Raw genomic sequence first — 12,624 nt, 5'->3', positions numbered from 1 at the left:
CAGAGCTGCCTATCCACAATTCTGGTAGATCGTCAAACAGTGTAAAGGTACTTGTGATGTTAAGATGATTTTGGCTGAGTATCCTGTAACAGCAACATAGGAAACTGCCTTACAGAGTCAGGCCATTGATCCATCCAGCTCAGTTTATACCAGAACTTGTCAACCTGGTCCCTTCCATGTCTTAGACTACAACTCCTATCAGCCCGGAGCTGATGAGAGCTGCTGAAAACATCTCTAGATCATCTCTGCAGCATCAGGCTGGTAAAAGCTGGTCTACAGTGACTGGCAACAGCTCCCCAAGGTTTCAGATGGGGATTATTCCTGGCCCTCTCTCGAGATGTTAAGGGTTGAACCTGGAACTTCTGTCGGCAGAGCAGATGCTCTATCACTGAGCTACAACCATTCCCCAGTGCGTTGTTCACTACAATAGTATAATAGTGTTACTTGTAGGAATTCCGCTTGATACTCATATTTGTTCGTATGTTTCATGAAGAATGTAAGATAATCAACAATATCTTCTCAGGCACAATCCTGAAGTGCACATATTTTCAGAATATTTCTGAAGAAAATTAGGAATAGCAATGATGTCTATATGAATGCAATGCCAGCTTCATGGAGAAGGATGAATGCTTTCTTTTAGCACCCATGTGCGTATTCATGCTGAAATGTTCCCAGAGTATGAAATAAATGTAAACGTTTGCAGTAAAGTTCACACAGCACAAAACAAATATTTATATAAATAAACCAAGCAAGTAATCAATAGGCAGAATTTCACCAACAATGGTGGAGTTGGAGAAGAGAGAAAACTGATGCAATGAGCTCCCTGGCAGGCTATAAACTCAAACCTATGCAAGCTTCAAGCAAAGGTAAAGGCATCAATATAAATCGGAACAGACTTCTGAGTAGCTGATGTCACCTTGAGAGATTCTGTTTGCTCCAGAAGAAATCAAGTTGTACAACAAAGGGTCAAAACTTTAATTGCTCCTCAAGGGCACTCAGATGCTAAAGATGCATCTAGAGTCTTCCATCCATATCTGAACACCTGTGCCTTTAAATCTTCCATAAAACACCATCAAAAGATAAAGCAACTTGTAGCTATGCTTACTCCATAGAGAAAACAAATAAGGAGAGCAGGAGGTACAAAAATCCATTTGTTCCATTTTCCAACATTTGTTGTCTGCCCTTCCTCTCAGAGTGCTCATCCTAATAATCCTCAAAGGTTGAGCACAAAGCTGTAATTCAAGACAAGCATCTAAACTTGATCCAGCAAAAGTTTGGCTTTCAAAGTTAAAAATCACCACATTAAAAATAGCCATCAATACCACTAACTTAGCTTCATTGGTGCAAATAACTGGTTCAGCAGTCACTGCTTAAAAATCCGGTGTTACAAATGGCTTTTAAGCAGCACTAACGCGTATGAAGTCAGCATTGTTGGAGATAATTAATATACATTTCTTTATGCAGGCAATAGATATGATCTGGTGATTTGACTTCTGGAATTGCAGTGCAGGATTTCCCAAAGCCAACTAGGGAATGGTTCACTGACCTTCTTGGCGGAGCCTGACAGCAAGATCTACTGTGGGCTACATGGTTTCCTGGATTGCAACCATTGTGTTTAATATTAGTTGTCACCTCTGCCACAAATTATTTTTTCCAAAGAAAGTATAATTTGTATGTCTTACAGACCAGAGAGACTAGTAACATCATCAACTACCTTCAAAATATCACACACATTAACATACGACTCATACATTTTATTACAAACACATTATCAATATGGGAGTTCCAGGAAAAGAGGCTCCAAACTTCCAGTTGGGATTAATCACCATTAAGACTTTAACATTAATTTGAATTAGCTAATTGATCCATTGAATTGGTTAATTAATCAATTAATTGGCTGCAAACAAGTCTGCTAATTGTCTGAATGATCTTTATGTGGAGGGTGAGCATTATTCTTAAAAAGAGGGAGTCTTCTAGGTGCTTCTATATCGCTCAAGATTGTATTATGTAACATCTGCTGCCACTTCTTTGTGGTGTCTATAACAGCTATCAGAACATAAGATGCCCCACAGGTAAACCTAACATCGGAACCGATTTAAATCTCAGGCATGTTGTGTGTCAAACTCTAACAAATGGGTTTTATTATTTCCAGACTTGTTCCGTTGGTAGCCTTCATGGTTGCTAGCTGTTGCTAGCTACACAATTTCAAGTTCGGTGTACCTGTACATTATGAGATTAAATTTGCTTTATTTAGATTGGGGAAGGGCTGCAGCTCTGAGGTAGAGCACTTGTTTTCCATGTAGAAGGTCCCAAGTTCAATTTCCAACATCTCCAGGTAGGTCTGGAAGCATTCCCTTTCTGAAGCCCCAGAGAGCTATGGCCAGCTGGTGTTTTTCAACCTTGGATCTTCTAGTATTGAGGGGCTGCAATTCCCATCATCCCCAGTCCACCTTAGCCAATGGCCAAGGGAGATGGTAGTTCAACCACATCTGGGTACACTGGTGTAGACAATAGTGAGCTAGATGAAGTCAACAACTGGTATGGATCAAAACAAAGCAACTCCCTATGGGTTGTATCCCATAGAGTAGACCCACTGAAATGAATGGACTAACAGACCCTTCAATTTCAATGGGTCGACTCAGTAGAACATAGTTAGATACAACCTGTGTCATCTGAGGTAGAGGTTTGGTGGCACACTGGATGGAGAGGCTTTGGTACGAAGTGTGGTCCAGCCATTAAAATTCTGACATGGAGTGAGATCCAAAGATGGTCACCCAGTTTCCACTGGGTTGCAGATGCCCCAATTCAGCACCTCTGACCTCTGACCAACCAGATAGTTGGCGTGCTACTTCCTGCACTTATTTCCTCTAGTCCAAAATCATGGGACAAACACAGGCAGCATCCTCTTATCCACATGGAACAATCTAATAGGATCTACTCAAGTTAATGTGGTGGGGAGAAGGCAAATCCCTCTCTCCTTTTGCACTTTAATGCTGTATGATAAACTAGTAAACCGGCACAGAATCAGTGGCTCTCTCTTCAAAAGACTTGATCAAAGCAATTCACTTGAAGACCTCCAGGCTAACCCAATGCAGGAACACCTGCCTCCCCAAAGACCTCCTCTCTCAAGACCCCACCAAACTTTGACAGCCCACCTCCCAACCCCAGCATCCTTGAGTGCACCTCCCCCCCCCAAATATCCCCCAGCATGCACTGGTGTCCACCAGAGGCTCCACCTCCTCCTCACCAAGCCCCTCCCCCGTGGCTTACATCCGCCCCCTGGGGGCAAGCCTGGGAAGCCCTCGAGAGAAAGAAAAACAGGCAGCGCCTCCTTCTTTGCCAGGACTTTGCGCCACCGCGTGCCGGGGCGCAACCCTCTCTCCTTCCTGTTACCGGGTTGGGTTCCGAGGGCGGTGGAGGAGCAGCAGTCCAGAGGACTTTACCTGGACTTTCCGCACCGGGGGCTGTCCGGCTGGGGTGCCCCCTCCCCCTGGCCCGCTAACTCTCCTGTAAGGCCTACTCAGCTCAAACCCCGCGGAAAGTGGCGGGGGGGGGGGTCTCGAAAGAGAAAGCAGGGAGGGAGCGCTTCATCCATCCCTCCCGCCAGCAGCAGCAGCAGCAGATCTGCCACCCCCGTCCGCCTCCCCACCTTGGCCATTTCCTCTCAGTTCCTCCAGGAACTCCAGAGGGAGAGAAGAAGACCCCCGGCGCCCCCCGAGAGAAAGACCCCGCGCGGAAAAGACGCCTTGGCCAAACAAGCCCCCGCAGCCTCCTTGGCCGGGGCGTCCCTCCTTCTCTCCCTCCCTCCTTCCCTTCCTTCCTCCTTTCCTTCCTTCTCTTCCTCCCTGCCTGCCCGCCTCCTTTCGCCGGCTGCCCTCTGGCCAAGCCCCGGACAACCGCTCCAGCGCCGTACCTCGTAAAGGTCCCCCGAAGCCATGCTGGGCTGCGAGACTCGGGCGCCTCTCGCCGGGATCCTGAGCTGCTCTCCCTCCGTGTGTGTGTGTGTGCGTGTGCGTGTGTTTTTCTCTCTCTCCACCACTCGCTCTCCGAGCGGAGCGAAAAAACTGTGCTGTGCAGAATGACAGGCTGTGTGCGCAGAATCGGAGGCGAGGGGAGACGGCGAGAGGCAGGCAGGCGGGCGGCGGGCGGGCGGGCGGGCGGGCTGGCGTAACCAGCAAGAGCGGCGGCGGCAGCGGCAGCGGCAGCAGTGGCAGTTGTGGAGCGGCAAGAGAGCAGCGCTCTGCATGCGTGTGAAGGAGTCGTGTGTGTTTGCGCAAGGGTGTCTCTGAGCCTTCAGGAACTCCCCCCACCTACCCACCCCAGTGAAGCGGGCACAAGGGCGGGGAGGACAAAAAACGGCAGGCTGATGATCCCTCCGCATGGCAACCCCCCCCCCAGCAAAAGTCCCTGCACCTTTTGCCGCCGCAGCTGCACACCCGCTTGCCTGTTCCTCCAAAGACCCACCAGAGGTCCTGGCTGACCAAGGGGAAAGGGCTCACAGGGTAGAGCATCTGCTTTGCACGTAGGTTCCATCCCCAGCCTCTTCCAGGTAGGGTCGAGAGGGCCCCCCTGTCCGAAACCCTGGAGAGCCACCCTGCCCGTCCCTGTAGGCCAGTGTTTTTCAACCTTTTTTGGGCAAAGGCACACTTGTTTCATGAAAAAAAATCACGAGGCACACCACCATTAGAAAATGTTAAAAAATTTAACTCTGTGCCTATATTGACTATATATAAAGTCATTTTCCCACGGCACACCAGGCAACATCTCGCGGCACACTAGTGTGCCGCGGAACAGTGGTTGAAAAACACTGCTGTAGGCCATCTGAGCCAGAGGCCTGACTGTATCATGTGACTTCCTACATTCCAAAAGGAGGACATCGCCATCATCTTAAGGACCAACTCAGATCAGATTTGTCTGGGGGGGGGGGGTTAGGGTTTTGACAGGTTCTTTGGTTTCCTCTCCTTCCAGTTGTCTCCCAGTCTCAAATTCAACCTGCCCCAAAGACATCCCACCCACCTGCTTATAGATGCAAGGGGTAGGGTGGGAGTAGAAACATCTTTTGGCAGCTTGGATGGGCCTCAGTAGACCAGCCATATACACAACATAACCTGTGAGCCCAAGTGCATGTTGATCACCATAATGTGTCACAATAAACCACGGTTGACGGACTGCTGTGAATGTGTTGGTCACTTCCTCTGCTTCTTGCCACTAGTGAGCACAACCAACTACAGTCTTTAGTGTTACATCCAAACTGGAGATTGCAGTTTGTTTCACTAAAACAAGCCACAAACAGAAAGCCAAGATTAGGGTTGGTTCGGTGCGAAACAAGTCACACTTTCCAGTTCAGAGGTAATGCTATGCCAAGCATCATGTTGTGTCCCTCCTACTCCCTAGCAGGAGGCAATGAAATTAATCCACATTTTTACAGTAAAGCATTAGCCCTCTGATCTTGCCTGTTGATTAAGCACCTATGCCATAATACATTTAAGATGCCACAAGACTTTTTTTGCTGCAACAGGCTAACATGGCTACCTCTCTAGACAGTTTTCCAATAGAACACATCGCCAACATTTTATATAGCAGCTTTGTTGAGTCTTCACAACCACCTTCCTATCACTTCATGACTGCAACATTAGGTGATGGCAAGTTGCATGTGTGACCGAGTCATTGCCAATCAAATACCACAGGGGACAGAAATTTCATGCCACCTCATATCAGCACTGATGCTTTCCAGTGAAAGCAGTTCATGTATTTGGACATGCATTCATCAAGTAATGAGACATGGGGTGAAGACATATCAACTTGCCAAGTGGTAAATGTATGGGGAAGTTTGTTTCTTAAAGGTGTACTAGAGATGAATGCAGCCATGTAGACTGTGGTTGTCTCTGTAGTTATCTGTGGTTGATCTTGCTCCCCTCCTAGTTGGCTTATTCTGTTGCTAGGGGATGAAAACTCATTCCTCCACCATAGCTCAGTGGCAGAGCCACCTGCTCTGCAGGCAGAAAGTCCCAAGCATCTCGTGTTAGGGCTGAGAGAGACACTCTGGCTGAAAGCTTGGAGAGCTTCTGCCACTCGACAAAATATTTAGTTATGGGACCAATGATCTGATTCAGCATCTTCATATTTAGGGACGTAGATTGTTGGTATGTCTTCTCACAGTCTCAAAAGTTTACCCATTCTGATAATGGTGTCGTGTCAAAATAAATCAGTGGTACCTCAGATTAAGAAATTAATTCCTTCTGGAGGTCCATTCTTAACCTGAAACTGTTCTTAACCTGAGGTACCACTTTAGCTAATGGGGCCTCCCGCTGCCGCCGTGCGATTTCTGTTCTCATCCTGAGGTAAAGTTCTTAACCCGAGGTACTATTTCTGGGTTAGCGGAGTCTGTAACCTGAAGCATCTGTAACCTGAAGTGTCTGTAACCTGAGGTACCACTGTATACAATATTTCCCACCTACGCAGGAGTTCTCAGTAAGCCCTTAGTTGGGTAAAACTTTGGTGCAAGTCTCAACACAATTTGTTTATAAGTCTGAGTAAGTAGACTTCAGTCTACAATTCAACTGAGAACTTACCCATGTTTGAATAAGCATAAGATTGTAAATATATTTTTCTTAGTTGTATGTTTATGAAAGTAAAGTTCTTTTGAATATAAAGAGTCTGGACATTGTAAGTCTTTACAAAGAAGCAATCTATCACCTAGAAGAGTTATTTAGCTTCCTAGCTGTAAGCTACTCTGCTACTTTGCATATCATCAAAATTTATTTTATATTGTTGTTGTTGTTCAGTCGTTTCTGACTCTTCGTGACTCCATGGACCAGAGCACGCCAGGCACCCCTATCCTCCACTGCCTCCTGCAGTTTGGCCAAACCCATGCCAGTCGTTTCGAGAACACTGTCCAACCATCACATCTTCTGTCGTCCCCTTCTCCTTGTGCCCTCAATCTTTCCCAACATCAGGGTCTTTTCCAGGGAGTCTTCTCTTCTCATGAGGTGGCCAAAATACTGGAGCCTCAACTTCAGGATCTGTCCTTCCAGGGAGCACTCAGGGCTGATTTCTTTAAGGATGGATAAGTTTGATCTTTTTGCAGTCCATGGGACTCTCAAGAGTCTCCTCCAGCACCATAATTCAAAAGCATAAATTCTTCGGCGATCAGTCTTCTTGATGGTCCAGCTCTCACTTCCATACATTACTACTGGGAAAACCATAGCTTTAACTATACGGACCTTTGTCGGCAATGTGATGTCTCTACTTTTTAAGATGCTGTCTAGGTTTGTCATTGCTTTCCTCCCAAGAAGCAGGCATCTTTTAATTTCATGACTGCTGTCACCATCTGCAGTGATCATGGAGCCCAAGAAAGTAAAATCTCTCACTGCCTCCATTTCTTCCCCTTCTATTTGCCAGGAGGTGATGGGACCAGTGGCCATGATCTTAGTTTTTTTGATGTTGAGCTTCAGACCATATTTTGCACTCTCCTCTTTCACCCTCATTAAAAGGTTCTTTAATTCCTGCTCGCTTTCTGCCATCAAGGTTGTATCATCAGCATATCTGAGGTTGTTGATATTTTTTCCGGCAATCTTAATTCCGGCTTGGGATTCATCCAGTCCAGCCTTTCGCATGATGAATTCTGCATATAAGTTAAATAAGCAGGGAGACAATATACAGCCTTGTCGTACTCCTTTCCCAATTTTGAACCAATCAGTTGTTCCATATCCAGTTCTAACTGTAGCTTCTTGTCCCACATAGAGATTTCTCAGGAGACAAATGAGGTGATTCGGCACTCCCATTTATTATATAGATAATACCATTTGCCCTGATCAATCAGCCTTTCACTGATACACATACATTACCCAGCTCACTCGCCACACATGGAACCATAATGTTAGAGAAATGACTATGGTTTACTGTTTTTAAAAAACCCAGCTCTCAAAACATAGTGTAGTACTCTGACCATTAAGGAACAAGTTTAGAACATTGCCTTCTTAGATACTGGATCAAGATTCTCCTTGTACTTTTCAGTTCCTTTCAGTTTCTCAACCAATATGTTCCCATAATGAGCACTCCCTTCCCTTCATACACAAAGTGAGTAGGACTTTTATTTTCAAGGGGCAGAGTCCTTTTGGTGTTAGCACCCAGACTTTGGAATTCCCTCCTTGGGCTGACCTGTGAGGCTTCATGTCTTCCCATGTTCTAAAGAATTTTGAAAGCTCGCATATTCAAATAGAATATTAATGTTTGTCCTCTGCTGTTTTAATATAAATATTTTATTAAGTTTTATTGTGTAATTACAGTGTAATTAATGTGCTGACTGCATTTTCATTATGTTTCAGATAGTTTAAATTGCTTATTGAACTGTGGCTGCTTGCTTTGTTTTGTAAGGCAGATGTAGTTTAGTTGTAGCCAGTGTCAGTCACAGTCAAGGGTGGACCCATAGATATTAATACATTTAAGGTAGTCATGTCCATTAAATCCAGTGGGTCTACTCTGGGTATGACTAACGTTGGATGCCATCCTTTAAATATAAATGTTTAACGAAAAGTGTTTTATAAACTGAAGTAATGATGATTTGTTGTTGTTGTTGCTGCTGCTGCTGCTGTTGTTGCTGTTGTTAAACTTTGTATCCTACCATTCATCGCAAAGATGTCCAGGGCAGCAAGAAAGCAAGCAAGCAAGCAAGAAAGAAAGCAATGAAATGAAATGATATAAACACCTAAAAACAGTTCCAATACTCAAGGGGTTGGGTTTTTGTGTGTTTTTTTTTGGAAAAGAAAGGCCTTCAGGAGGCATTGAAGAGACAACAGAGACTGTACCTGCCTATTATTCAAGGGGAGGGAATTCCAAAGGGTAGTTGCGAAGACACAAAACTCATTAACCAACAGAACAATCCTATGCATGTCTAGTCAGATGTAAACCCTATTGGCTCCAGTGGAAGGGAGCAAGGTAAAATAATGATAGGTGTTTCCTACAAGACATTTCCAGTATTTTCTATCTCCTATCCTGAGATGAGGATGATTTGGGTGCTGGGGATTGGGGTCTGTGGCTTTCTAGCCATAGGATTGCTTACCCAACATTCAAAACAAAATAGAAAATTCTTTCCAGTAGCACCTTAGAGACCAACTGAGTTTGTTCTTGGTATGAGCTTTCGTGTGCATGCACACTGTGTATGTGAAGAAGTGTGCATGCACACGAAAGCTCATACCAAGAACAAACTCAGTTGGTCTCTAAGGTGCTACTGGAAAGAATTTTCTATTTTGTTTCGACTATGGCAGACCAACACGGCTACCCACCTGTAACTTACCCAATTAAGTTGACTGAGAAGGGAACTGGTTTTGCCCAATCCTGCTCATTTCCATCTCTTCTCAACTCCTCTAAATTCACTTTTGTGCAATATGACATACTGAAAGTAGAAGCTTTGACAGGTGCCAAGGCTGTGTTAGGCTAAGGCTAACCCTGTGCTTTGTGTTGTTAAGAATATAACCTGACATTCTTTATATTTTGTCTCTGAACAGACCAAGTCTTTAGTTAAAACAACAACAGGGATTGGAGAAACTCACAAGTGTAACTCACAACTATACTCATGTGGATAGGAAATGTTATGTTCTGCATTAACTGCACAGTTTTGTAAATCTTTTGCTGTACAGTACTTGATAATACTATCAATAATGCAAATAGCACTCTGGAAATGGTACCATGCATTTTATTTTATTTTTAAGCTTACCATCTCTCAAAATTGTGGTCTCTATTAGAAGAGCAGAATTTACCAAGCATTCTGTATAGGCAACTGAACACTGAAAAGTTATTAGAGTTGTTTTATTGCTAAGAGCTGAGTAAACACCTTTAATTCTTATTGCTCTGTTTTCCACTCCAGTGTGCCTTTTATTTATTTAATCATAAAACTATGGTTCAATAGCTATTTTGTCTTGGCTGTTGCTGGAGCCACGATCCAATAAATTAATCCAGGACACATCTGGGTACAGATATTTAGAAATGTGTTGGGATGTGTTTGACGTTATGGATCATCCAGAAGCCAGAAAATTGGGACTCCATGACCCCCGCTCAATACATACTTTCTTTTCCTCTCTCCCTTATTTTTCCAATTTAAATTACACAGAAGAAAGAAGGAAAAACAAGAAGATAAATTATACAATCTTATATTGCCAGTTTGCAGTAACGCAGTCCTCATTCTGAGCATTGCAGTGCAAAACAAATGGATTGCATTTCTCATAAAACCTATCCATAGATCATCCTGCTACTCTAACTTGAACATAAAGAGATCGGCTCGTTCATTACAGCTCTGTGAAATAGTCTGGCTAAACATTCCTCCCAACTCTATTTCCCCCAGTGTTTTGTTGGTGACATCCTTGAAGACATATTAGAGTGGTGCATCTTAGGGTCCAGGCACACACCCTTTTTATTCATTATGATTTGGGCTTATGATGGTGTCGGGTGGTTAGACACGACCCTGCTTTCAACACTATTTGGCTTTGCAAAGGTTCCAGGGCTGGCAAGCTGCTTTGTTTCCGGTCACTGCATGCCCTGTAAACCGCCTGCTCAAATCCCATATCCTTTTCTATCACAAATGTTCCGGTTTATTTTTTTTTGTCTCGTGTTTGTTGTGCTATGGTATAAGAGTGCCGCTCCCGATGGCAATAATGCAGCAACATTGGGGAAGCATCACAGAACAGCTAATAAAGCAGAATGATGCATGTATGGTCCAGTATGAATTCATCACTTGTGCACTATTGTTGAATCAATGACATGTTGCAGAATAACCTAAAAACTACCATAATAAGCAGCACTCTGGAGGGGCCCTTAAATGGTGCCGCCTAGTGCTCATTCAGGTGATCTCTCCCCCCCATTGACCTTGATGACCATGGGCCAGTCACTGCCTCTCAGCATAACCTGCCTCACAGGGTGGTTGTGGGGATTAAATGAAGAGGGGAAGAACAATGTATGGTTCCTTGAGCTCCTTGGAGGAAAAGTTGGGATATAAATGCTGGAAGGAAGGAAGGAAGGAAGGAAGGAAGGAAGGAAGGAAGGAAGGAAGGAAAGACTTCCCATAATTTCTTCAGCTGCCTTTACAAGTTAACCTTGATGAGCAGACAATGAGCACTTCTAATCTGTTAGTATTTTACAGGAAGGATTCAAGTGCACCCCAGAAAATTTAGGTTTGCTCCATAAAGTAGATTTGAAGTGCTCAGTCTCTGTAGTGCAACACATGCACTTCAAAAAGAATCAGATTTTGTGCAGCAAGGACAATCATGGGGAAATTCACTGAAAAGTAGGATGAACACATTAATAATGGGAAGATGCTTGAGAACCCTAGACAGGATGAATGTAGGATGAATGCCCATTGCTGTATAACTTCCTGACAAATTGGAACAAATGCTCAGTCTTTTTGACTGTAGGAGTTGTTGACCCACCGTTTATGTCTTGGAATACTGCCGTATTGCCTCTTTTGTTCAAATTTCTTCCGATATTTTTATGGATATCTTTCATCTCCTTACCTTTTTCCCGACCTTGCTCAGTTGGTTTCCCCTACCTTTTGTTGTATTTTTTAGAATACCCTGCTAGTCTTGTTTGTTATCCATTTAATAGAATAATAATAAATCAATTTATTTATTAGGGTAGGTGATTCAGAGGCATATTAATTATCAAGCAAATCAGGATAAAGGCTCAATAAACAGGTCACATAAAGGAGCCCTGCATGCATGGAGGGAGAGGGGGACTATGTCTGTTAGCCCTGCCCCTGATTTTGCACAGCCCACTGGATTCATCTCACAGAGTCACTAAAAGGTTTAGGTGCTCGATGTGATGAAGACCTGTATCTTGACACCCCATAGATTTTTCCCAGATATTAACTGCTGTGGCAATCAGACAGTAGGTTAAATGCAAAGTTGCCCTCCTGCAGATGGAAGGATTTTCCCTATTTATTTAGTTCAGGGGTGGGGGACCTCAAGCCCTGCAAACCTGGCCTTTGCAGTTCTTTCCAGGACTCTGCCTCATCCACTATATCCCTTACGGGTCTTTGCTTTGCAAGATGCTTGAATGCTTTTGCCCCTGAACTCTCAGAATGCCACCAGACACTACTACTTGTAATAATATATACCGTATTTTTCTGCTTATAACACGCCCCCATGTATAAGACACCCCCTATTTTGGGGGACTCAAAATTAAGAAAATACACTCAGCACTACTCGTGTATAAGACAACCCCCATTTTTAAACATTATTTTAACGTAAAAAACAACCCTTGTCTTATAGATGGAAAAGTACGGTATATCTTGTCTTTCCACCAAGAAGCATAAGGCTGTACACATGTCCAATACCCCACACCAATAATCATCAAAACCAATCTGTGAGGTAAATAGATTGAGAAATATTGACTCACATAAAGTCATCCTGGGGGTTTCATGGCTGGGTACAGATTTGAGCCTGGGTCTGCCCCTTGAAACCCTCTGTTCTTTTATGCTACACAGTCACACCATAGATGTGTGTTTGCAGGAGAACTAGTTAAATGTTTTTATTGACTTATTTGCACACATGAATCACTGAATTTGCGCACTTCAGTGTGCATTCCGTGTTGCTTCAGTGCTCTTCTTTCCAATTTTGTGTCCAGAGCTCACCG

The 12,624-nt window shown here is 44.1% G+C and overlaps 1 protein-coding gene across 1 annotated transcript in view; it reads right to left on the bottom strand.

Annotated features, from left to right (window-relative positions):
• CDYL2 (chromodomain Y like 2) overlaps positions 1–3,981 on the bottom strand; it is a 62,246-nt gene extending 58,265 nt beyond the window's left edge. Inside the window, exon 1 of the mRNA XM_033157185.1 lies at positions 3,914–3,981. Within this exon, the coding sequence (XP_033013076.1) occupies positions 3,914–3,937 (24 nt within the window). The 5' untranslated portion in view covers positions 3,938–3,981. The remainder of the gene's footprint in view (positions 1–3,913) is intronic.
• Between the last annotated feature and the right edge of the window lie 8,643 nt (positions 3,982–12,624).

Source organism: Lacerta agilis, chromosome 8 (assembly GCF_009819535.1).
Source record: "Lacerta agilis isolate rLacAgi1 chromosome 8, rLacAgi1.pri, whole genome shotgun sequence".
Lineage (NCBI taxonomy): Eukaryota > Metazoa > Chordata > Lepidosauria > Squamata > Lacertidae > Lacerta > Lacerta agilis.
Note: the sequence above shows the minus strand (reverse complement) of the source record. Positions and strands in the feature narration are given on the sequence as shown.